General features: G+C 41.9%; 1 protein-coding gene across 3 annotated transcripts in view; it reads right to left on the bottom strand.

Moving 5' to 3' along the window:
• The window catches only part of LOC142406118 (ethanolaminephosphotransferase 1-like), a 65,089-nt gene that overhangs the window by 4,598 nt on the left and 32,839 nt on the right, over window positions 1-27,652 (bottom strand). For all 3 annotated transcript variants that reach the window (XR_012774446.1, XM_075494607.1, XM_075494606.1), the window contains 5 exons: window positions 26,004-26,272; window positions 17,902-18,010; window positions 7,510-7,558; window positions 5,137-5,317; window positions 1,071-1,253 (listed from right to left, as the gene is read on the bottom strand). Coding sequence is in view for 2 of the 3 variants with exons in the window: in XM_075494607.1 (XP_075350722.1) it covers window positions 1,071-1,253; window positions 5,137-5,317; window positions 7,510-7,558; window positions 17,902-18,010; window positions 26,004-26,272 (791 nt within the window). In the remaining variant the exon portion in view is untranslated. The remainder of the gene's footprint in view (window positions 1-1,070; window positions 1,254-5,136; window positions 5,318-7,509; window positions 7,559-17,901; window positions 18,011-26,003; window positions 26,273-27,652) is intronic.

Raw genomic sequence — 27,652 nt, forward strand, 5'->3', positions numbered from 1 at the left:
TCAGAGAGGGGAGGACCCAGCCACAGTCCTCGCATACTTGGGGACCTACGAGTATGTGGGGACCTATGAGTATTCAAGCAAGAGAGCTGTGGTTTTCACATTTCTCTTGCAGCACACCGATGGGAAGTTAAATCACTACAGACCAGATTCACAGATGACATAAACTGTGATGGAGCTGGGCCCCCTCGGTCAATAGGGAATTTTGACCAAGTATTTCCATTCTGACCTCCACCAACTGGCCCATATCAGTGCTGGGGTAAAATCTACTGTGATGCCAATGTCTGCTGACAAAAGGCTTCTTTCAAAGAAAAATCCTTACATCCCAATGGTGTATCTTAAATAAAAGAATGCTGACCAGCTCCCTGTGAAATGAGATCTTTGCCATGCAAGGTGTTTTATCTAAAAGCAAACCCCCATTAAGACACTTTCCTAAGGATTATTTGAAAACACTCTTTAGAAAAGAGAATTTAAGCAGTAATTCAGATGACAATAAATGACAAAACTGATATCTAGCAGACAAAAAACGCGCTGGTAAGACTGAATGAACTGGAAAACCATTCATGTCTCCAGCTTGAGAGATGCTAACGGAGGACCAAGAAAAGATTAGAAATTGGGACAGCTATTTTGCTTGCAGATTCAAAGCAAAGTTAACCTTATTTTATGAATTCTATTCATGTCACTTTGCATTTTACCTTCCTATTTTTTTCAGTCAAGTAACCTCAGGAAGAAGAAAGGGGAAAAAAGGAGTGGGAGGATTCATGCCATGTGGGCTGACTGCTACATAAAACCAGGCCATAAATATTCTGCTTGTGATGGGTTTAAAGCCAAAACCAGTCAGCTACACTGGAATAATTCAAGTCACCGAAGCTGCTGCACGTGCGAAAAGGCACTGCCTGCAGTAAACTGACTTTTTTTTTTTAACTTTAGACTAAATAAAACAATACACAGAAAGAAAAACCCGTAACTGAACATTCAGACTCCCAGACACTGCCTCAGCTAGACGGCGTAGAAATGGGTCCTAGACCCCATCTTCCTCCCCGCCCCAGTGCAGCTCTCCCGTGCCCGCTTACCACGCAGACCCCGTAGTGCACGTGGGCGGCCGTGACCAGCACGGTGAACACGGCGAGCACCGCTTCTTCCATCCAGCCCAGCAGCCCGGAGATGGCTGCGTAGACCACCAGCGCCAGCGGGAAGAGGAACCAGTGGAAAAGCTCCGGCCGGGTGCTGCTCATCTGGCAGATGATCACCTTGCACTGTCGGAGCAAAAGGTGCCAGGTGAGAAGCGCTGGTCAGCCCGGGGGTCTAGGCAAATGTACGTCCATTTTCTCTGTGCGTTGCTTTTGATGAGGGGAAAACAAGGCTAGAGTTCAAAATGGGGCTTGTTTCTGGTGTGAAGACTACTGTAGATACACCTTTGTGCCTTATTGTCTGTGAGTCTTAAAGGACTTTACTACAAGTAATTTAAAATACACGCTTCTTTTCTGGAGACAGTGTTTTGACACGCTTTGCTTTACGAGCCGAAGCACATCTTCACAAAAGGGGAGTTGTTTGACACCCCATGCTTTCACACAGGCTCCTAAAGTTGTGATCCCAAATCAAATGTGCCACCACTGGGAGAGTGTACTGGTATTTTAATCACATGGCATGACAGAAATATATTCTGGCTCATTGTATAGAAGGGAGGGCAGGTAATATATGCCACTTTTAAATCCTGTTTTTCTTTTCTAGCACTCCTTCTTGTACTAAAACACCATTTTCTTGGCTCGATCATGGCGGTGGACTCCCTGGAGATGTAGCTGGGGGCCCAGGGAAAGGGAGCCCACTCAGAATGGCAGAAAAAATGAATATATGGTGCATGGTTTAACTGAAAGCAATTAGCTTAATTTTACTGAGTTCTTGAAACATAATGAGCTCAAGTTCAGATTTTTAAAACCAGTTAAGCGCGCCTCAGTGTTTTACCTGGTTTAGACTCCTTAAGAAATGTGTCTCATATAAACCTTTCTTTTTTTTAAAAAAAAGGAATTTAGGCACAGCTGAAATATTTTTTTGATTTAAGTTTCTATCAAAATTTAAACGTGGTTAAAAATAGATGTTATGTATCCTGAAAACAGTAGAAGAATTAAAAATTAATTCCCTGTGCAGTGCCTGAAATCCTGTAACAGCAGCAGTAGGAGTCTGACCATAGGGAAAAAATCCTGGCTTTACTGTCTGTGCTGTGGAAGCTGAAGAATGCAAAAATAAACTGTGAAAAAACCAATAAACTTTCAATAATGCAAGAAATAAGCATTTGTACCTAATGTAAATATTTTTGCTTACAATGCATTATCGGTATTGATTATGAATTTTTTTAATAACACTAGTTTTATGAGTCCTTTGGGAATCATTCCAGAGAGTATCAGACATTGCTAAAGCGATCTATAGGCTCTAATTTTTCTGGCTGAATAAATGCGCCTGTCCGGAGGTTGGATTTCACATTGTTTTAAACCGTCATTACACCACGTTAAGTGCGGTACTCGATTTTTCATAAAGATTGCTTATTAATATTTGGAGCAATTCGCCTTCAGTGTATCACAGGACTGCAAAATGGACTATGCTCTGCGCTCCTCCCTCAAGCCCTGATTCCCCCTGGTCCTGAAGCACTGACTCACACTACAAGTGAGGCAAAAATAGCATTAGGAGATGAAAGCGCTGGAGTCCGGAGAGGCCGACTGGAAAGAAAAGGTAAGGCTATGGGGACTATGCCCTGTGCTTTTCCACCGCCCTCGCCCACACCTTGCAATGCTACCCTGGTCCTCCTGAATTTAAACCTCTAGCAGCTGTGGTTTGTACCCCTGCGTAGGTCCTTAGCGTCTTCTCTCTTACCATCTCCCCTGGGAGGTTCCTCATGAAGCATCTCCTGAGGCTGAGCTGCCCCTGCTCGTCAGCCGGCCGCCATGTCGGCCACTGCGCTCCTGCTGTGGTGATGGCTGAAGGTCCCTCTGCGGGACTTACCCTCTCTGTCCTCTCCTCCTGGCCTCAGACACGTGCCTCGAAGGGCTTCCTACGTGGGAGCTGTGGCAGTTGTGCTGTGTGGTGATTTGCTCAGAACTGGATATTTCTGAGAATTGCCCTACGAGCAGATCTCAAAGCAAGGTCTGAGCCTCTCGGCAAGAGGGGTGGTCAAACCATAGGCAGTCCCGTTGCTGGCCATGGGGACTGGGGAAAGAAGTCCTCCTCTCCGGGATAAGCAGCTTTCCTTTGTTAGGCCTCAGAGGCCTTGTTTTCTTAGGTTAGCCAAAAATGCTGGAAATGGCCCATCTTTCTGCTCGCTCCCAGGAGGCCGTCGCCTTCCCTACTCATCCTGACATTGCAGGGCTACAAGGCCAGGTCTGAGAGCAGGCGTTTAGCCCAAGGGATCTGCTGGGCAACTAAATATGTCGTCAGGGGCATGAGACGTTCAAGATACTGGCAGGTAGAGGAACGTGGGCTGCAGTTTGTGGTCTACAGAACAGATCATGGAAACACAGTGTGTCAGAGTATCACGGAGAAGAAAAGCATTGCCATGGCAAGCCTTACTCTGATGCTGGAGGAAACGTGCGTGTATAAGGGACCAGAGGAGGTGAAAGGAAATACAGGCTTGTTTTTCACTTTTAAAATCTTATAAATTCCAACTAAAACCCATACATTTTTAATGCTTGCTTTTAAAACGTTAATTTCCACTAACATGCATACATTTTTAATTCACACGAACCTCTAACACTGCAGTAGATGTTTCAGTAAAATCAAGAACAAGGCCTGAAGAATATGCGTTGCACTCAATGTCTAATAAACTGTAGCCTACAAAGAAACTTCTGGTTTGCCATACTATTTTTCTTCTGCAAGCATCCTGCCACAATTGCTCTCAGTTGGTTAAGATGTATGTGCAGAACCTGCCATCTGCCAAACCCTGAAAGCACTTTCCCCACTGGTATGAAATAATTGTATTTCTCATTTAGGACTCCACACTGTTCTCTTAAGAAAAAGGGGTAGATTAGGTAATGAAAAATGCACACAATAAAACTTACTTACACTTCTGAAAATAACCTGACTGTTGTGAGATGAAGTCCTTAAGATGGAACCGCTTGATTTGCGTCCCTCAGAAACGTACATTTATAGGACACTTCTAACAAGCATCGCAATTATGATTTCTTTTCCATTCCTGAATACAAATTTCTAGAGGGGTTATGCTTTCTCCGTGAAAATCCCACGTTTTCAAAGACCTCTCTCATAATGCAAGGCACTTCAAGCATTTCACTTTTTAAATTGGATGTAGCGTTGCTCAGTGGCACGATTTTAGACGGTGTTGGAGACTATTTTCCTAAAATGACGCTAGTCACTATCCTTTAGGGTATTTTAGCATAAATGGAGGAACACCTTTCTACTTGGCTGCAGCTCCCTGGCCTCTCTCCTGGCAAGAGGAGAGGCAAAGGGCCTCCTCCGGCGAAGAAAGCCCTGGGTTAACTGCAGTGCTCAGCATTACTGTCTGGCTGCCCTTGCTATTACTTCACCGAGGTTTATGTTGCCTCACAGGCATTAAAAGGGGGAAATTGGTCAGAGTGATGTGGTATGGGAGAAACTAACCTGGGGGCAGAGAGCCATCGCAAGGCCCCTGCACCTCTTTATGTCTTTCCCTAAAAAACACTTCGTTCCGAACAGTGATGGCAAAATGCGGGGTCAGCTGAGCTGTAGGATACAGGAATGCATGCACCATGCTCATGGGCACAACAGCAGGTGAAGGCTACACCCCCGCTACTCTTGCTGGTAAACTGATGCTTGTGTTGAGCTTTCTGTTACTTTAGACAAGTCCCCGGTTCTGCCTATGTGTTGGGGAATATCTGTTATATTTCTGGAAGTAAGGCCTTCCCAGGGCTGTTTGTAAACTCCCCAGAAAAAAAAAAGAACCCCCACGAAAATGTTATGCGGCGGTACAGCAGGTATTGCAGCACTCGCTGTCCAGACAACTGCTGTGGTGTATTTTTACCCAGGAGAGGGTAACACAGAGGTAGAAGAGCGGTGCGATTCTGCTGAGTTTTAGCTACAGTTTCTGTTCCCTTCTGTTTATTCACATAAAACCAGAAAGCTATCTCTAAATAATACCACCACCAGAAACATACTTACAATAACGTTTGAGAAAGCAACCCCAACCATCCATAAAAACAGTCTTGGTTGCTTTGCTAATATGTTGCCTGGAGATAAAACCACCCAGACTGTAAGAAGAATGAACAGCAACAGAGGTGACACAAGAGGTAGGAGTCCTTCATACAAGGAATTATTCTTCAGTGTTTTCTTTAAATGTGCTCTGTAAATAAATACAATCATTTTATGGAGTAAGAAAATTTATCCATTCTATTTCCACACGGTAAGTTCAAACTCTAGCCTAAACTCAGCCCGAGAATTCATCTTGCAACACAACTACCTGTGCAAATGTGCTAGATACCCAGACGTTTTACGAGAAATTGTAGGATACCCAAGTAACATTTATTTCTGGGATAAAATTATATAGTTTTATTCACATAGCTTCTGGTCAGCTTCACCAGCTCATCATTACACACACTGAGCTGCAGTAGCTCCCTTGTTGGAGTTGTCATCCAAATGCACAGCATGCAGGCTTGCGGTGAATTCAAAATACATATTTTTTTAGCGGATGAAACTTCTGACATGAGGCATGAAATGACTTGAGCCAATACGCCCCACGTTTTCAGTGGCAACCCAGACAAGCACGTGGCTGGCAGGCGTTGCTGTTGTTTTGGTCTAGAGTTGAGGCTGCTAGACAATCCCACACCATTGCCAAAGTACAGCCTAAAGGGGAGGCTTTTTTGCCAATTAGAGTACAGCAAAATTAATGATGCATTGTGGTTTTTTAGACATTTTAAGCTGTCTTTTAAAGGTAGTACTATGAAAGGTAGTGAATTATATTTTCTGTCAGCTAGGAAAAAGGTAACTGTAAGATCAAGAGTTTCTGCATCTATCTGGCATCTTTCTTACTCAGGCAAAATTCATTGAGAGGTTATAAAAGGAGTAGGAGGTTTAATTTACTAAAGTTCACTATCATTAAACCATTTCTTCATACCAATAGTTCAGAAGAGCAATTCTGTGTTCGAAGTGTACTGGGAAATGTCCTGTTTAAAATCTCTGAATATTTGTATTTATAGAAACAGCTAGACAAAAATCCAGTAAGTATCTTTCTCATTCCAAAAAATAATATTCTTCTGATAAAATAACAACTGAGAACAGGCAGCAGGATGAAGAAAGAGAGGAGATAACTGGAAAACTCGAATTCCTCATCACCAAATAACTTGTGTGTGCATCCTTCAAGCAACCCTGACTGGCTGTTTAGAATTACTGTGCTCTTCTGTTCAGAGGAATGATAAACCCACCAGAAGGCTTGAGGGAAACTATGTCAGACGATGACTTGAAAGGGAAAACACTAAACAAAGTCCTGACTAAAACACTTCCTGACGAGAGGAAAGAAAGCAAAAACTAAATATTCATCAGGGCAAATGCTGCTTCTGCCAGGGACTGACATGCCCAAGGTGCTGTCCTCCTTCTCCCAGTCTGCCCCAAACCGGAGCCCCTCGCACCACTGGTCCCCAGCCCCCTCCTGCTGCTGCCCCCAGCCCCCTGCCCCAAAGCCCAGCCTTTCTGCGGGTCCTCAGCCTTTCCTGCCCCATCTCCTGACTCTCCACTCTTCCTGCCCCAAACTCAGGGCTAGTCACGCTTTCATTAACTACACTGAGTACCGAGACATGAAAAGGGCTGTGTAGGAGTGATGTGTTATTGTCTTATAGTCTCTCCAAAACGTAAATGTTAATATTCATGTCCACTAATTTCTGAAGACAGGCAGTGACAGTCCCTCCTCCAGGACACTTAGGATCTGAGAGACCTGATGTGACAGATGAGTGAAATGAGCTAGCAAACACTAGAGGAAGGCAGGCAGCATTAATAAAAATAGGCCATCGGAGTAGAAACGAACCGTGTATAAAATGCCTAGGTGCAGCAAGCCAGCTCTTAGATGTAATCACAGCTTGCCACCTGCCTAGCCTGTATCTGATGGCAATTACCTGCAGACTTCATACAGAGAAGAGGTTTACAGAAGGATCTGGAAGACAATAAAATACTTCATGGAGTGCAGGATGATCAGCTACAGAATTTTACCTAGCGCAGGCAGAAGTTACAAATCACATTTGACTGCAAATAAAATGCAGTGTTTATAACTACAGAGCTTTTATCAGTTTACTACGCAGGACCAGCGTGAGACTGCCTGGAGAATGGCAAGTGAAAGGAAGAGGAGAGGAGCTATAAACATGGAGAAAACCCAGTCAGATTCTCAAAATTGACCAGAAAAACCTTTTACTGCATTATCAGCACAGCATCTGGCTGAAAGAAGCCAGGCTACTTCAAGCATTACATCTATTTCTCGAGTGAGGAGACTGTTAAATATACAGAATTAAATGGGAAGGGATAGAACTTATTTAATGTAAATTAACTTACCTGTGAATGTTGTATAGTGTTTGTGGAAATGAAAGAAATAAACTGAAGCCTGGAAGAGAAAAAGATTCATATGTAATGCTATACAGTCCTGCTACACTGATGACCTCAGAGTTTTCTCATATGCTAAGAGAGCTAGTGCGCTATTTTAAAAATGACTCGGTATTCCTGTACTCATTACAGGATACGAACTGAGTTTTGGAGTCTTTGGGCAATAATAAAACCTTCCTCATTTTTCCAAAAGTTACCTGCTAGAAATAGTTGCTGATACAGATTTTCTTGTGTAATGAGTGACAAGACCAGAAAGATTTTTAAAAATTCTGATGCATTTAGTAGGTAGGATCAGTTGTCATACAGGTTCCTCTGCTGGACCCAAGAAAGATCACAGCCCCGTTTTGCATGAGCTGCTCTCTGTTTATGTAGAAAAAACCCAAATCTGACACCAAAAGCTTTCCGATGGAATATATAAAGACAATTAACCTCAAACAGGGCTGCCCACATTACTGGGGAAATAACAGGTTTATAGTTCAATATACTAAGGTTCAACTAATGATCTGCTTTGCTGATAGAATGGCTGAAATGAATTAATTTTCATGATATGGCCATCATTTGAATGAATGCGGGGTTTTACTATTTTTTTTTAATACAGCTGTGACCTTTCTGGAGCTCAGCTTTAACCCACAAAGGACAAGGAATTCACCTTCGCTAAGGCTGTGTCTATCTGCATTGCTGCTGGTGTTACCAACACAGCTGCTAGCATCCCCTGAAGACCCAGTTGTACCCCGTCTAACACCCACGTCCCAAATACATCGGTCCACCCAAGGGTCAAAGAAGACCTCTGGCAAGTGGAAGTTCAAGGTTTAAACAAAAAAGCAACAGTATTAGTCAGCCTAACTGGTGAAAATACATATAATCCTTTTTTAATCTCTGACACCCATTTTCTATGTGTTTCCCTGCAGAGCTCTTTGGTTTTGGTTTGGGTTTTTTCCCCACTTTCTGTGTATCGAGGGCTTTTCCCTGGTCTGTTTGCTGCTTGGAGATTGCTCTGGGTAGCATATTTCTGCCTGGCTTTTATATTATAAGGCATGAGGATTGGTTTTGGTGCACTAAATCAATACATAATTCCTATTTTGTTATGGGCAAGAAAAGCACTCTGATGTTGTAAACCTTCTGTTTTTACCTTAAAAAAATCTCATGTAAGAAACACAGTGTACCATTTGTATGGAAAAGTAGCAAATTCTAATCTCATTATTAGAAATAAGGAAAAATAAGAATGAACAGCGGAAAGAACTGATTTCAGATGGCTTTGTACTGGGGCTAATGTGGCAGAGCAGACTCTCAAGAAATGTCAGCGTTTACCATTCAGTCCTCATCAAAGACATACCCAAGTGTTTAGCACGCTCTGGGCAGAGTGGCAGCTCAAGAGAAGGAAAACGAAAAAAAGCAGGAATAGTGGAGCTCAGTGCAACAAACTCCAATTGCTGGAAAACAGAAGAAGTAAAAAGGGATGCAATAGATACTCTATTTCTCCAGTCTTTCTGGTTATCTTTTAAAGAGGAGGGAACAAGGAATTGGGAAAAAAAAGATTATCCAGCCTGTAAATAATTTCAGGTATTGCATTTTTACGGGTTTACTTCTTGGTTTTGCTTTTTAAAACAAGTAAGATGAAGAGCTCTGCTTCTTTACCATGGTAGGAACTCTGTATCAAACAGCTGAAGGATGTGCAATTGAAGTAATATCCCAAGTATTCTGTAAATATATTTCTAAAATTTGCAAGCTTGGTGCCTTCAGAATGATCTGTGTTTATTGTGCACTCCGGTTAGCCATGTTTTCTATTAGGCAGGGAGGGCTAGTTCAATAAAATCTTGAGTTACGTACAGCAGTTCCAACATCTGTATCACATTAGAGCAGACATGAGACAAAACATTGACTCTTGAGGTTAAATCTAAATTTCCTGCTGCAATCCTGAAGTTTGATTTGTTAGGAGAAAAGCAACCGAGAGGAACAGAAATAGAGACTAGAACTAGAAATAGAATTCAAAGAGCAACGGTTGCCAACAATTTGTTATTTTTATGAAGTGCCATTTTAGTTAGAAATAACACACTGACCACAAACAATCCCCCAGCTAGCTAAAAGCCACTTTCCAAATGGGGCAGTTACACCAGTTACTCCTCTGTATTTTTATACCGCTTCGCTTTTAGCAGGGCGAGAGCTGAGGATGCAGTAGGGAAAGCAAAGGGTGTTCCCCTGTTTCTTATGGGATTTTCAAAATTCCATCATTTCCTACAACATGTTGCTTTCCCATCTTTTTTTAGCTAAGGAGGCCTGGCTTGGGGGCTGCTTTTGGTACTCATTAAGTCTGCTTTTTAATTGGCATTAAGGATCCCTTTGTGCCCAGGAGCTAAACTGCTCCTTCCGCATTGCTGCCATTCCCTGCTGCTCTGGGGGCCAAAAGGTGCAGCCTGGAAGGCAAACCCACCGCTGCCTGCTGGTGCTCAGCCACCCAGGCACTGCCCAAGTGATGATGATGGAGCTTTTTTATTTTTTTAAATGTCCTAAAAGCACATATTTTATTTTAAAATCTTTAAAAAAAACAAGTTTAGTGTATTAGATGTTTTTAACACATTACAGAAAGTAGAACTCATCAAGTGTTTATTCGAAGTATTACTGCTGTTCCGGTATTTTTTAATTTCTCCTTTAATGTCTTCCCCCACTTTCCAGCTGATTTAAATTCTGAGACCCAGCTGTAAGAACACAGGCCTGTATTAAAGGCAGAAATACTAAAGCACAGATGGGTGGCACAGATACACGCAGGGAATTCTTGTGTCACACTAGGCTGAAGGCATCAAGCCCAAATCCTCGGATTTAGGTACAATCCTATGGTGAGTCCTCTGCCTCGCACTATCTTGACTCCCTTCTCAGAGAAATAAGCATTTGCAAAGCTCTTTATCAGGAATTATTTTGTCCATATTAAAAAACAAGCAACCAAACAAAACCCAATGCATTCAAGAATTCAGGATTAGAGACATGTCAGAAATAAAGCACTATCTTGTTTTCCAAATATATATAGATATATATATATAAGCACACAGATACATACACACACGCATATATGTATTTTTATACATTTGCATGTATGTAAAAGGGATCCGAAAGATAATTCCCATCACTTCTAGTGACAACTTTAGATTTCATTTGGTGCTTTCAAATTCAATTCCAAAACTCTGAGATGTTACTTCTGTGATATTGCTGAGTGAATTAAAAAAAAAAAAAAGAAAAAAAGAAAAGCTAGCATGTGATGGATACCATGGTACGTTTGTCCCCAGTGTTAGTCTAGACTAACAGTAATGTATTTAAGTTTAGTTACATGACAGCATCTTAAACCATGCCCTAAAGAGTACTGAAGACCTGAGGACAGCCAGGTTATGTTTCCGTGACACACTGCGCTTACTTAGTGTGGCTGCTGTACCCGAGTTAATTTAGGCATTTCTGCAAAATGCAGACTTGCTTGTTGTAGAGAAAGAGAGGGTACGGCCAGAAACCAACTGCTGACACTGCTGTCAGTTCTGGAAAATGCTATTTCAGAAACCACCAGCAGAGCCCCACGCTGGTGTTCAGACCAAGGTAGAAAGCCTCTTGCAGGTAGCCAGGTTCCTGAATACACCAAACTTCACAGACTGTAAACACCACTAAATAAAGAAGCAATTCCAAGTAGGTAGCCAAGACACCTAAACCACTATTTTTAAACAAATTATACTGCTTCAAAGGAAGGACAAGGTTTGTCTTAGCTGTTTATCTTCTCCACACCCCTGCTATCGGAAATCGTGTTTGTTGGTAAGTTCCTGACAACTGAACCGTCCTTAAACTGCCCTAAGAAAAGCATTGACATATTATTTGTTAAGAATTGGCTCTTCCTGATAGTTAAAAGTTCAAAAATGAGACAGTGCAATACAGGGATGTAATTTTAGGTGAATGCTGCACTGGAAACTGCGGGAATCCTTTCAGGAAAGTACCCTTGCATCCCTGCTGTGCTCTGCCAAAAGAGGACTCCCCAGAGCATTCCTCCCATTTGGGAGGCAGTGAAGAGGTCTGTGCAGCCCTTCTCCTGGGCATAGGGCAGAAGCCGAGCTCAGTAAAAATCGATTTTAGCAGCAGGCAGTCGTAGTTGCATTTCAGCCTACAAATTAAACACTATCGCCCTTCTCTCCTGTTCTTCAATTGCCCACACCTCCTACCTCTAGGTTAATAATTCATCACAGTCAACGCTTGCTTTAAAGAAATGGGATGTTATTTACCTTTCTTAGCCACCAGACAAAAAATTAAGATTAAAAATTTTTAGGCCTCAATATTAGCTTGGAAAAATCTTTAAATACTTTTTCCATGTTTTTTCCAAATTTCTTCCAGATTTAGAGCAGCTAGACACATGAAAATATCTTAACACACTGAATGTTTAGCACAGTGATCAGTGCCTGGAAGCAAGCTTCATCCAAAGGTAAACATTTAGAAGCACTTGTAACTGGAACAGCAGCTTTTTAGGGAACAGTCTGATTTTCTCAGGCATCTCTTGAGAAGACAACTCTTTTAATTGGTTGTGCAAACAGCTAATTGCATATTGAGCTGTCCACTAGCTATAAAATTACATTTTATTATTATATAAAATGGCAAACTTAGAACCACTTAGTAACTGAAAAAAAAAAAAAAAAGCTTAGAAAATTAGTATATAATTTTCAGACTTAATTGAGTCTGTAAAGTCTGAATACATTAAGCAATTTAAGGACAGATGAAAAATACACCCAAACAGCTCTACACGGTATGAAATGATTTTACAGGGATTAAGAGCACAGTGTAAACATGAGCACTGTCTTCATGCACAAAGTTGATGTATGTTTTGCATCTAAGATACTTCTTGAGTATAAAGATTGTAAAGGGATGCATTTATCATCCTTGTTGATTTTATAGCTTATTTTCAGCGTCTAAGGAAGTACACACTGCATTTATCTCTCTTGAACTGAGCTGCAAGCTAACAATTAGCATTCGGAGGGATTTAGTACAGACTCAGAAATTAGTTTATGGATGTAGATGCTTCTTTGATGTAGTCCTGTTCACGCAGCATGTACACATCATTCTCTCTTTCTGGGCACAGCAAGAACCGAGCACCAGCGAAACGGTGCCTTTATTTGAAAAGCCCAGGCTGGCTTCCAGAAGGACTCCGCCAGGTGAGCTCCCTTCTTTGACTTTCTGGGGCTCCCACTGCCCGTGAAATGACTGCTCACAGCTAACACCACCGAACCCATTCCCACTTGGAATTAGCATCCCGTGACACCGCTCTGCCTCCGGCCTTCAGCGCTCTGCTTTTCTGGGTTATTGTTCTGACTGGTTCAGATGAGTTACTCCAAACGTGTACTCAACTGCTTTTTTATATATATCTCGAGTGACAGGTGGGTATTTCACACCCTTTACTTCAACGAAGTCTCGTACAATCTGTCACAACAATGCTTTAATAAATGTTAAACTGGTGACAGACACATAGAAGCCAACTCATGTTAACCACACTTTTCAAACAAGGCTAGTCAAAGCCTGTCGGAGCGATAACATTTTGAAAACATATCACTTCTTAACGTTTAATCATTCAACTGCCCATCAGTAAGGCAGAACCATCAGCCACTTTGCAATGGGAACTATAGGAAATCACTACAGAATGACTTATCTGTATGAGGCAGAAACAATTTATAATTTGACCATGGCCTCCTAAACATTTTCTGACACTGAAAAAAGGGCAGGCTGCTGTATAATTACCCACTGCAAGGACTTCTGTGTCCTCCTTTGATACATAGGATATAGGGGACAGTGCAAGGACAAGGCACTGTTTTAGATGGGCAACTGTGCTTTCCCACTATGACAGAATTGGCACAAGTATTTCTTGGCATGTTTCAAGTGTTGTGGCTTGGTCTCATCATTAGTTTTTTGCTACGTTTTCATTTATGTATTTACTCCTCATTTTATATACTTAAGTAGGAGTGAACCTCAAGGAACGCACACTCTGCAAAAGTCAGCACAGAACCCAATCCAATACACATCATAGGAAAAAATTCTGAATGCTCTGGCCCCATCTCTAAAAGAAAGTTCAAGTTTCAGATCTCTGACAGATGTTACTACTCCATTCACATTTCATGTTCAAACCTGTACTTTAAAAATTTGTCTCAGCTTTGCCACAGGCTTCAGTAGCCAGATCTGGGCACTGTTGACCAGAGAGAGTGGACTCAAATGTGCCACCGTGTCTGCATTACAGAACTGTCTGCCCCACGTGCCAGACACTGATGAAGTACAACATATCGACTCCATGCTTTAGCGGTCCTTTAACCACAAAGTTTCTTCTTGTGGTTGCAATTAATACTGAGGAGGAGCAGGAATCTTTCTGTGCATCCAGGAGTCATTTTTCGAACCTGGCTTCCTAAGGAATGAAGCTGACATGATAACACTTTGCTTGTTTGTGTGCATCCCACCGTAACTCCTGAGCCCCCTGGTCAATTCTGAACAAATTTAATAGACTGAAAGAAATTTCCAGTAAGTTGCATGGAAGTGAAGAGTGAGGTAGAGGAAAACAGATATATAAATGTCTCCAGTGAGGAGAGGATTGCAGCCTGAACTCAAATTTCATTAGACATTATAAAATCTATCTCATAGAGAGCAAGTATGAATGTCCCAAGAATGGGAAATGCTTCATTCAGAACATGCACCTATTACAGGTCATTTAATTACAACGTGAGACAGAAACCACCACCAATTAGTAACGCTGCTCCCTGAACTACTGATGTTCACCTGTCAGTGAAAATCTTCTTATGAAGTCTATAGCATCATTTGTGGTACTAGACTTTATGTGGGGAATTGACTGTTTTAAAACCCTTATTGTAAATATTTTGTATTGCTCTCAACCTGATAGCACAGTGACAGGGAATGCTAGGCATTCGGGATACCCTGGAGGGGGAAAAATAAATGATAGCTCTCACCCCAGTGCTGCCCTTTGAAGGGACCCTAGTTAGCCAGATAATGCTGTGGGACAACTGTGGATAAATCCCAAGAGAGCTTTTGGAGTGTCATCCACAGGAGCCTTGCTGAGAGCAGAAGTAATTAGTTCCAGCTGAGCACACAGGCACAGAACGTTAGAAAGGTCTGGCTGCTTTCATGCTCGGAGAGAAAAGGCATTTCTGTCTAGCAGCCAGGACAACACAACCTGGAAACAGGAGAATGGCCGCCTGCCTTCGTCTGGTGTCCAGCTAGGTGTGTGTTTTGGAGCTGCAGGATGGAATTGCATTCACTACCTGTGAAAATTATGGGTTTCTGTTTGCTGGGTAGCTGAAAAATTCCCATAAAATACTACGCAGAAGTTTCTCTGCTTCACAGGGGAGTCCTCCGAGGTCACCGTTCAGCAGCCCGAGACTTGGCCTTCCTGCAGGTGTTCACAGTGTGCTAGACAGTTCCCAGGGACAGACGTAAAGCTCTCTCTTGGGAGGCTTTCCTAAAACATCTAATCTAAACACCGGTATTGCTGCACTTTTATGTATATCTTTGTGTGTTCTGGCACCTGATAAAAATTCCATTATTTTCAGCGAGCGAGTGTCACCTGATGATACCACAGCTTCCTCTGAGGAGGTGCATTTGCAGAGTTCATCCTTAGGTTATACGTGGGCTATTCTTTTTTTTTTCCTCCCCCCCCAGAAACTCCAGGAAAGACATCTGAAAAACTCCACTCTTGTGCATCTCGTTTGGATTTCTTCCCACTACAGAAGGTACTAGCTAAAGCCCAGCTGTTCTCGGAGAAGTGACGGCTCAGCAGCTGAACTCCTGTTGTGTACAGAACAGTAAAAGCACGAAACGAATGCCAAGTATTGATGGAGCAGCTACAGGTTCATTGTTAGAAGGACCACTAGTGGCTACTAAATGCCATCAGATGGTTAAGGACAGCCAGTTACGGTTTAATGGCTCCTCTCGGGGTCCTGGGAAACTAACTCGTAAAAAGCATCAGAGGCCCACTACATCGCTTTGTTTTTTAACTAGCCACAAAGGCATTTAACTGAGCATGCCAGAGAGTGGGCTCTCCGATACAAATGGATCTGGCTGAGCAGGACACACTTGCTGCAGCCTCTCTAAGGGAGAGAATAATTTAATCTTCCTGGCTGCTCGGCCCGTGGTGTAGGTTGGAACAATACTTTTTCTGCAGTCACGGTGGGGTCCTGCAATTTACTGCAAGCTTCTAAAAACTTTATATATCCATATTCACTGCACACAGGTTATCCAATGATAACCACCTTAATCGCTATTGCTAAGCTGAGATTTAAACCTGTGGTGAAACGGCAGTGCTTTCTGGATCAGCATGGTCCTCAGTGGAAGGGTTCTACCTTTTTAATATTTAAATTTAGTGCCTGTTTTTAAGAGATTTGCTAAGCACTGTCACAATTTTGTAATATAGAGTCAACTAAGATAATTTCTTGCACACTTTAAACCCATATTTAACCCATATTAAGCTGCAAAAGTTGCCCTGTTAATGACATTGTGGACCATGTACGAGAAACAATGTTTTTAAAGAAATCTTTTGGCTCTTACTTATGCCTCCTCTGCTTGGGGCAATGATGGAAGAAACACTCAATTCTCTGCTCATGGACCCATTCAAGCAAGCATACCACACGAGACAGAAGCAGTACTTCTTTCTAATGCTAATGGAATAGTCCGTCAAACTTTGCTTTGCAGCTGGTTTTGGTAGAGTATGAAAAAGGCTGCTCGCTTCTGCAGATTTGATGACATTGACATGCTTCCCCACCACAAACCTTCCTAATATGCTGAACAGTTTGAATTAAACCTTCATCCATGGCTTCTCAAGTGCAAGGGAAGCCACCAGCGTATTCACTGATGGGGCTGCCGCGTGCCTTAGTGACAGGAACAAAAGCAGCCATGTGCGTAGCACAGAACGAGCGTGTTCAGTGGACCAGCCCATGCTAGCACCTAACGCCAACGCAGGCCTAACCTGCCGCTTCTGGGAGAGCCAGCATCCACCTCTCCTGGACTTGCGGCGCTCCTTCGAGAGCCCAAATCACTCCCTATCCCTCAGAGCCCTGCCAGCCACCGGAGGGCATTTTCTAGCTACAGCTCTGTCAAGCTGAATGATTCGTGGACTACTGAAAAGGCAACCACTATTTTTTCCTCTTCCTTTCTTTCTTTTCCTCGGAGTGCCTAAAACAGGCCTGACAAAAAAAAGACTGTACAATCTCGGTCACACACGGTCAGTTTTATACTCCGGGTAAAGCACAAAGGACTGTCAAAACCGTGTCCTTGTACACGCTGCTCGTTAGAAAGCACAGCCTGAACACAGGGTCCTTTCCGATCTGGGAATTCTGGGAAGCATTGCTGAGGCTGGAGGCGGTACCTGCTGAAGACCTCTCCATGGGAAAGGGTGGTGAGAGCACGTGTCAAGGCAGTGGGTTCAAAAGTCCCCCCTAAAATGCTCAGATAGCTCCTAGTTAGAGTCGGCGTTGGGTGAGCACCTATATCCAAGCTCTCCATGTGGCTCAAGGACTGAAGACGTTTCTTGGGATGTAAGTCTAGACTGCCTGTGTCAAACACGTTTTTTGGTGCCCTCTTCTCATTGCTTGTATGCTCATATAAAAATCCCTAAAATTTATCTGCTGATTTCTTCACCTTCCAAGCAACACATCAAAGCTATTTCGCATACACACATTTTTAGCAAAGATTACCATGTTTTTAACTCATTAAAATGTAACTGCTCTTGTTCTCAGTCTAGTTACAGCAGTTGAAAAATGTTCGCTGCTTATTTCAAACTACACTGACAGTAGCAAATAATGAGCAAATAGGCTATTGCTGTGTATGAAAAATGCATCACTTCTGTTCGGAAAGTAATTCTAAAGAAGAGCTTAGAAAACACCTGGCTCTTTTTCAGATTTACAGTTGTGCCTCCTAAGATTATTTAAATAATGCCTTTATTCCTTCTATCCATAATGTTTTGGAGCACAGTGTGCTGCAGGCCAAAACATTAAACTTATGATATACGTAAACGTGAGCGACATTGTACCTGAGTGACACGAGGAGTTCCTGAGACTTTGAGAGCCAGCCAGCCAGCACACTGCACTGAACTGCACGTGCAGATAAGGAACATTTTTGGTATTGTTTGTGTGCAACAGATAGCAATTCAGTGAGAAAAAATGTTTCCAAAATGAACTACTCTTTTAAAGTTTTCCAGTACTAGCCCTTTTAATCAGCTCTATTCATGTGGTTTTTGGACTAGCCAACACTTACAAAAGGAAAAAAAATATTAAGGAAATATAAGGAATATCTAATCAAAATAATTGAAAAGCAGTACAGTTTTGCATGGATCCGGACACTTACCTATAAGCAAGATTACTAATGCGTCTGTAATGTAATAACCAAACAGGAAAGGCTTCTGCCAGACTTCCACACCAACAACACCGGTGAGCAGATATGCTGCTATTAGTACCTATAGAAAAAGGATAACGTCTTTTCAGTCCTTTACTTCTAAAGGCACAGAATTTCGCATATCATCTTAATACAAATGCAAAAGTAAAAAAAAAAAAAAAATCTGTTATTTTCCTCCTGTCTCCGCTTTACAGGACCTTATGCTGCCATCCCAAAACAACACCCTAAGCAGGGAAGCAGCTTCCAGGGTCACCAACAAAATTATTTAAAATGTATGAAATACAGTAAGCAAGGAACTTCCCTGCTAATGTATGCATCTGTTTGCATATGGTAGGTATTACTGACTTACCTTTTCAAAACACCTAATTTCTAAATCCATTCTTAATGCCAGGTCTCCCCACTGCACATGCACTTTCTTGTATTTGCATACAGACTTCAGAATTAGCACCGTGGTTATTTTTGCAGCTCAGCCTCCTGAACTAATCATATCAGAATAACTGAGAGGGGAAAAAACCCCTAAGCTCACCTGAAATAATAAAAAAATTCAACTGGATGTGAAGAAATAAAAAGAAGGGGAGGGAGCTGAAGTCTTCCCTGATTTTTAATTTGTTTGACAGATAACATCATTACAGGACACAAAAAGAAACACGTAATCAAATGTCATTAGGAGTGAAAGGACTCAGACACAAGACTCATGAGTCACTTGCTGAAGTGCCACCAGTTTCAGCAGAGATGTAAATGTAGTTTCTACTCTCTCTTCAGAGTTAATTTTGTGACCCAGCTGAGGTCGGAAATCTTAATGCAGTCAAAACCCTGTAGCTGCTATAGCAATACCTCTCACACCCGTTATATTACCCGTAGCAGCACTGCCTACAATTTATGGCACAAATTGATGACGTTTTACCATTTTAGGTGTGTAACGTGCAAATGCAGTACTGAACGCAATGCAGTGGTTCCCAAGCCCTTGTGCCCTTGATCCCACCTCCCCGGGGGACCCGCTCTCCCTTGAAACCCCTTTCCCAGCTTAGCCCAGGCCACCCACCCCTGCAGCCCCTTCTGCTGCCGGCACCCAGCTAGCGGGACTGCCGCCCTGCTCCTTCTCTAGGCTATTTTGTTCTCAGCTGTTTAGTTTTGCTATAGGACTCATAAGGGGCTGTATGTTTCATGCTACATGTCTCAACCTCCTGAACTATTCTAGACTTGGATTAAGAAGGAATTGTGAACATTTACTTTAGCTCTAAATTAAAACAGCTATGTTAATTATAATGCTGTTTAGAAGACTGCATATTCATCTATTTATTCCCAGGTAGCATTCAGTAACCTTTATATTTTCCATTCAATACAGCTTCTCACTCTGGGATGACAAATATTTTCCAGCTTTACCTGTATGATAGATTTTACTATCTTTTGTTCAGTTTTTTTAAATACTCATTTTTTTACTATGTTATGTTATTTCTTCATTTTTAACTTCAGTAAACACATTTCCAGTCTTCTATTAAATGAACTGCTTTAATTTAAAGGTACACTGAAAATCTCTTTCTTAGAGAACAGGCTGTTTAAGATCACAGATTAGTAGCAGAACACTGATGTCACTTAAACTCCCTATTACACGTAGATATCACTATATTTGACTTCACTTACTTCTCTGTATCTAAATTCAAGATTCCTGCCCTATCAGTATGTAGCTCTTTAAGAGTTTGGCTTGAATGTGGCATTGCAGACTTGGATGTTTGAATTGCCCCTGCAAGAACAAGCAGCACAACAGATCTGAGGAGAAGAGCAGGCACTAGTATGAGAGTTACATCTTGGGCCATTGAAGACAGTGAGTCAAATTTTGGTCTAAATGAAGGACGTGTATAATGGGTTTTGCAACCGACTACAACAGAGCTAACATTTGGCTTTCTGAAGAAATTGCATTATGTTATCCATAAGACATGACGGATGGACTCCTGGCCCCATCAAAGTTGATGGCAAAACTCCAACTGGCTTTGATGGAGCCTGAATTTACCCTCACACGTTGAATTCTGAACAGAGTTTTTTTGGCAAGTGATAAAAGAGGAACGTCAGTATTATCCGTTATTACAGCCAGTACTTTTGGCAGTGCAGCCGTGAGTATCGCTGTCAGATGTCAGTGCACCTCTAAGAGCAGGAGCGTCCATGCAGCGGGCTCTCTCGGGGGAATCCCCTGCCCCGGGATTTGGTGATGCAGCACTCACAGGTTGAGATTGCCTCTTATTTAACAGATGTAGTGTATGAAAAAACACTCTTTGACTTCAAAGTTTTGGTGTGTTGTTTTTTTAAGGACTCATAACTTGGACTTCACTGAGGCAGTCTCAAAGACCTCCTTTAGCAAGCCAGAAGGATGAGAAAATGGCTGTGTCCCTTGAGCTAAACTGTATTAGCAAAAATTGAACATCGTGAAAATTATTAGACAAAAGGTAAGTATGTTAATCAGCTATATATACTGTCTTTAAAGACACTGCTGGTAAAAAAAAAAAAAATGTAAAGCAGTGTTCCTAAGTGCAACTGAATAATTCTACTTAAGAAAAGATGCCCAGGTTTTTTACTTCTCTCTCTGGCATCAATCAGCTTTAGTACTTTTCAGATATAAATGTAATCTTTAGCAAGTAAAAATAATTGCAATATTTTGTAAAATGAGAAGTCCAAATTAAATAAGACAAGTAAGGACTATATAGCAAGTTAGTGTCAGACATACACAATCTTGGATTCCAACTCACTGCAGCATCTAACCAGGAAAATCTTTGGCTTGCCAAGGCCTTATCTACGAGGAGGTGGAGTACTTATGCAGACAAAAATCTGGAAATACATGGTGTTAATTTGTCGGCCCTTTGATATGGCTGAACAGCAGGACAGCTGGCTTCTGAGCAGTGGCTCCCTATCCTGTCACAATTTTGTAAATCACAGCAACATAGTCACCTTTGTCCCTCTGTAAAATCAGAATATTACTTCTTTAATGTGGCATTGGGAAAATATAACCATAAGGCACTATAACTCCTCAAAATCTCCTAGCTTCTAGCCTTTTAACTGTTCTCTAAAATACTTGATTTTTTAAAATCACCATCTCTTTCATGTCTTTCCACTACTGCAGGTGTAAGTTTTGTGACCAAAATATTCTAGATTGTGTGCGTGTGTACATACACTTTTTTTCTCCCTAATGATTTACCATTTCTGTTTTACACACAGGCACATTGAGTATGCTGTATGATGTACTAGATGGGAAAAAAAAATCAAACATTTTCTCATCTTTTTAAAAAATACTCTGGCTATGCTTTTAAATTCTTTATGATTCCACAAAAAATGACATTAATTTTACTGTAATATTAAATTTCACCGGCATATTCCAATAGCATTAATTGTTCATGTGTTGAAATATTTTCCATTAACACAGTGCTCAGAGAGCAAAGTCATTTAAAATACTAGGTTACTTTTTTCCTCTGAAAATAAATGTGATGCCTAAAAAAGGAAGAACTAACGATTGCCTACAAGTGATTTCAATAGAAGTTAGCATTAGCGGGACGTGTAATTTTTCCATTTTAATTTTTTTTCTCAGTATTTTTTCTTTCAATAAATCATTAAAGGTTGCAAATTTAGCCTATAAAAATAGTTTTTTATATGTCTTCAAAAGGTCGTTTTGCATTTAGACATGCAGTACGTGATAGGTAAACAGCTAAAGGCACGGGGAAGATTAAGTACCCAAGAAAAGTTTGAGTAGAATCATGGTCGAGTGGTTAAGAATGAAGCAATCTGCTGCAGAAAGAGCCTGTGCACCGCAGGTTGTTCTGTTTAAACTTCACGTGGGTACACTACGGGGCTTCCCTCAGGTAACCGAGTACTGAGTTCTGTTCCCAGCTGTGTCAGGAGGCAGCTGGAAGCAGACCCCATGGCCTGGCCAGCACGGCTTCCGCACCGCTATCGGTTCTTTTTCTTCAACAATTCCACTGCACTCCTAGCTTTGGAACTAAATTATAATCAATATTATTTCTTCACAAGAAAGGCTATGCTTTCCACAGACACTTCAAATTAGAAAAACTCTGAAAGCAAGCATCTTTTTAACTAAAAAAAAATTCTGAATCCTGATAACATGACCAAAGAATGACACATTTGCATCTTCATTTTTCTTTTTAAAAGAAACTTTTTTTTTGCCCCTCAGAAGAGATAGGAGTTTTTAAAAGATGTGACATGCACTTGCATTGCTCGGGATTTCTCTTCCAGTCCCTGAAACACTGGCTGCCACAGTACTTCCCAGGAAAAGGTCATATGAAACATATTTCAGCATGAGTTTTGTAAAGTACTTCTCAAAAGAAAACCTGGTATATGACATCCAAAAAACCTCTTCCCCTGTTTTGACTGAAAGGAAGGAGAAAAGTAAGTTCTACAATGTTTAAGTTGCTACCTGCATCATATACTTCATTTATTTGGAGTTTCAAGGCAAGCAGAGTGCTCTCCCCGAGAGCCGAGGTGGGACCATCCAAAGCCATGGGGCAGAACCAGCTGGGAAAGCATCTCAAACCAAAAACCTGGGGCTTATGGTCCAAGCATCCATGCCTGCAGGCATGACTGTCTATAGGATGTCTGGTCATCCCCTCCTTACAGGGCTAGGGCAGGGCCCGAGCGAGCTGCCTGTTGCCTTTCACACTTGCTACTTGTGCTTTTTTCGAGCTTGCCCTCTTGGCTGGGGAGAGTGAGGGGAAGGAGCATGGAATCGCCTGGGTCCCAGCTCTCACGCAGCTCTTATTTTCACTTTCAGACTATTATTTAAGAATATAAAGGATACGTCTCTGTTACACTTAGGGCAGCACCGATGTAAGCAGAGGTATCGCTACATCATATTATGGAAAAATGAATATTTTGTTCCCCTACTATGAACTCAACTGCAGTGGCTTATGAAAAGCAACAGCAGGATTAGGGGAGTAGTTCATTAAGGGAATATTAAAATTTTCAGCGGAAAAATAGATTTTTAAACAATCCAGAGGATGTCTGTGAAAATTAACATATAGCAGGAAGCCTGAAATTTTCACTTCTCAGGAAAGCTTTGTCTTTTTTTTCTCCAAGAAACTTAATTTGCAGGTATTAACTTTCTTTGAGCTTGTGACAAGATGTATCCAAGAACATAGCAAGGGTTTCTTTTTTAGCCTTCTCTTCAGCTCGTGACTTTTGGGGGTTTGTGCTTACTTGAAAGTGCATGAAACTTGTCTAGACGATACGGTGTGAAGAGGCTCCTCTCCCTCATCTTTTTCTGCCCGCAGAGGAGTCAGCAGAAGACAGCTCCTTGTGCGGGAGGGAGGATGGGGGAAGAGTTTTCACTGCTGCAGATGCCTCCTCCTCCACTCTGGATCCACAAACATCACAGTCCTCTGACCAAGCATCCTCAGACACATTACAGCCATTTTTCAAGTTTACACACCACACTTTCCTATAAAAGGCTGTCTGCTGTAATCAAAGCTAACTGGAGTGCCAATTACAGCCCGGCTAGCGCAATTAGGTTACCAATGCTGACGAGTCATGAGTCGCAGAAAAATGTGATCTGCGTAAGTCCCACAAATTTCTCGATTTATAATGAGGTATTTTTTCATGAGGAACAGCAGCTCTTTTTATAGCACAGTTAACACAGAGCCAGTGAGCGGGCTGTCTGTGTTTATATACAGGGGAGCTGACTCAGCAGCAGTGTCCTGGGAGCTACATGCCAGTTAAGCTTTCATTAAGGTCAACAGTTATCTATTAGCACACTTATACTAATTACTGTATTTCCTGAGCTTTGTGGTGATAACGAAGTCCAAAGTTCCTGGCTACCATAAATTTTAAAAGCAGAAGCCGGGGACTAGACCACCTGAATGTCTGACATGCCAATGCAATAGCATCATGTTGTCGGTGAAATTATTGGAGACACAGCAGAGAGGCACATTCGTGCAGCAATCCAGCTAGGAACGCCACGGAGGAAATAGTGAACTAAATGCTGGGAATTAGTCTGAAAGCAGCTTGCAAGTGCTTCCACCCTCTCTGCCTCTGAACGTGACTGTGGGAATATCTGGCAGACAAGTGGTGGGGGAAAACCAGCAAGGGGAACATTACCTTTCTTACTCATCATCAGCCATTTGCTAACGTCCTCAGTATCCTCTCCTCCAAGGAGCTGGAGATGAAGAGCTACCTTTAATAGTGCACACATCGTACAAAATTTGCTGAATGGGTTTACAAAACAAGAGCAAGGCAATGTTTGTAGGGGAATTAAGATCTTTTACTAGACTAGTTAGTACTCCTGGAAAAAAATATGTTATGTACTTTCTGGTGTGCATGAAATGTAGTTTGGACTAATGGAAAAAATACTACCTTGATCTACAAATTCTGTCTTGTCTTTGTTCATAGGCAATCACAACTACAAAAGCTAATTTTTACAGATGGGAAAATTGACATACAGACATTTCAATAGTACAATCTTCCACCACTGTTGATGATTGCGCTATACAGGATCAAAAAATCCTTACATTTATATGCTTATCCTTTTGACTGTAGGCGAATCATCACAGAAGTTACTAGAAAGCAAGCGTGCAGGACAGCAATTCAGCATCAGAGGGGAACAGGAAATAGCACTTGTTAGCACCTTGCATCCAAGTTAATCAAAGCAGTTTACAGGCTTCACTGAAATTCAGCCTCACCACAAATCTGTCAGGCAGGGAAATGTTATTACCATTATTTCCCAGATGGGACAGCAGTGACAGAGGCATAGGTCACTAAAAGGCACTGACAGAGTTAACAGTACTGCTCTGCTAGCTGACTCCCACTCCCATGCTGCAGCAATCCAAAAGAGCTTTCTAAACATTCACATGTATATCTACAGTGATCATCTGAGCAACAAGTGAAATTGGTTTGAACATAGCTATTCCTCTCCTGCTGGAAGAACTTCACTAAGAAGCCTTACGGAGATATGGCTGAAACTTGTAGACCAGCTGGCTGCCTAATGTCTTAGTCCTGAGCCAACTTCTTCTCCCAGAACCTATTTTCTAGGGGACAAAACAGATGCACCGCAGCTGGACCACCATCTCTGAGTTGTTCTCAAACCACTGGATTCTGATTATGTTTACAGCAATACATCTGCAGCCATTAATTCAAATACTATATTTCCATTAAACCACATATTTGAATATTTGTCAAACTTCTTTTCAATTATGTATATTTGGCTGTACCTTTCATCTCACGCCTGTGACAGGAAGCTCAGAAGACTGGGGCTGTGCTCTTCACGCTGCATGAGCCTGGCTGTCTAAGAAATAGATAAGCCAGCCCAGAAATCCCAGCACTGGGCCCTTGGCAGTGCCATGAGCTTGTTACTGCTACTGCTGCTACTCCTTTGTGCACTGAGGCCACCACTCACCGTGGTGCCCTGGCCATGCTTCTGAAGAGGTCCACCTCAAGGTAGGGCTGTAAGCCGGTCAAGAACTCAGCTGGGGACTGGCTGTGGGCTGATACGTAACTCATGAGGAAACCTCTCATGGTATGACTTTGACTTTTTTTCAAGGGTAAAACTCACTTGACAACAGTTAATGCTTGCTGTATAGGTACAATGCTATTTCCATTACCGTATTCAATGTAAGAAGTGGTAGAATTGAGAAGGTCTAGTATTGTGTAACTGTATAATTACTGTTAATAAATACTACTTGGACTAGTTCGCATTGTGCCTCAGAACCTAGTGTTGGTTGGAAAATTGCTTATAGCTTCAGATAGCATAATAATTTTTGTTAATACCACAAATCAAATGCAGTTAAATGACATTCTCATGGGCACTATCTGACTGCTAGGCTTGCTGCAAGCCTTTTTTCTCTTGCAAGGCAACGAATCTCTGACGCTGACAATTTGCTTGAGAGCATCCCTTCTTTGCAAATACAGGAAATATTTCTGAATTACTTTGAGGGTTATACTATTTCACATTCAAAATCTTGGCCAAATACATTTGCTTTGAGCTCTGTTTTTCTATTTCTGTAATGTTATGAAAATGCTAACACAGTTAAAAAAATAAAACCAAAACAGGAATGATAAATACTTACCACTTGGCTTATATCGTATCCCCAAGGAAGAAAAAGAACTCCTGTATTATATTTCTCCCAGTGTGAACACATAAAGTTAAACAAGACAATGCTTAAATATATATACATTGTATATACAGAAACTCCAGTCTTCCCATTGTCACGGGAACAGACAGAAAAAAAAGAAAGCACAAAAATGGAGGTAGCCCAGCTATCCAGCCCGTGGTCAAATAATTCTCCCAGCGGAGTACTGGACTGAGTCCTTCGAGCATGTTTCCCATCTATGGAGTCTAGAAGGATTGGGAAAGGAAAAGAAATAAAGAATTAGAGCACAACAAAAGGAGTAACTTTCTTCACATACACTTCACTACTGCCTATATAACATATGGGAAAAATACACCGATGACAGCAAACTGAAGCATAACAGTCCCTTCGATACCAACATGTTAGGATTGCTCGTAAAATATTTGCTTCAGTTATCAAGTAATTTTTCTGTCCTTACCTCTTAAACTAAATGCCACCTTCCTTACAAGCTTTAGAAAGACATTCATAATTACTTGTCCCCAGTGGTCTTTAAATACTTTTATGTCAGTCCCTGCAATCAGTTTCTTAATGAAAGTGCTGAAAAGCATCCATAGGGCTTCTTGCCTGTCCATTGGTGTTGTGGACCCTCTGAGACTTCACACTGCTTGTGGGGTAGATTCACTAGGACATTTAGGTTGCCTGATGCTAAATGCCTCAACGACTAACAGTTACATGGCAGCCTCAAGGAGCAAATTTCACAAAATTTATTTGTGTGTGTGCCTACCTAAGATATTTTAAAGAGTCTTTTGGTTGAAATCTTAGGATACAAGAGCCGGCAGTGTGCCCAGGTGGCCAAGAAAGCCAATAGCATCCTGGTTTGTATCAGAAATAGTGTGGCCAGCAGGAGTAGGGAAGTGATCGTGCCCCTGTACTCGGCACTGGTGAGGCCGCACCTCGAATACTGTGTTCAGTTTTGGGCCCCCCACTACAAGAGAGACATTGAGGTGCTGGGGCGTGTCCAGAGAAGGGCAACGAAGCTGGTGAAGGGTCTGGAGCACAAGGCTTATGGGGAGCGGCTGAGGAACTGGGGTTGTTTAGCCTGGAGAAAAGGAGGCTGAGGGGAGACCTTATCGCTCTCTACAACTACCTGAAAGGAGGTTGTAGAGAGGTGGGGGTCGGTCTCTTCTCCCAGGTAACAAGCCACAGGACGAGAGGAAATGGCCTCAAGCTGCATCAGGGGAGGTTTAGATTGGATATTAGGAAAAATTTCTTCACTGAAAGGGTTGTCAAGCATTGGAACAGGCTGCCCAGGGAAGTGCTTGAGTCACCCTGGGGGTATATAAAGACGTGTAGATGTGGCACTTAGGGCCATGGTTTAGTGGTGGACTTGGCAGTGTTAGTTTTACAGTTGGACTCGATGATCTTAAAGATCTTTTCCAACCTAAATGACTCCGTGATCTAAGAATACCTTACTGCTAACGCGAGTTATGTGTTGATCACTTTTAATACTTGAAAGATGCCCAAACACTCTACTGGATCTCACTCTGAGGATGCAGTTGGACAATATGGTTTGAGTCGACTGCTGTCGAACAGGGGAGGACCTGCAGCCTGCTCAGCTGGTGGAACAACAGCAAACATTATGTTTT

Source organism: Mycteria americana, chromosome 2, assembly GCF_035582795.1.
Source record: "Mycteria americana isolate JAX WOST 10 ecotype Jacksonville Zoo and Gardens chromosome 2, USCA_MyAme_1.0, whole genome shotgun sequence".
Taxonomy (NCBI): domain Eukaryota; kingdom Metazoa; phylum Chordata; class Aves; order Ciconiiformes; family Ciconiidae; genus Mycteria; species Mycteria americana.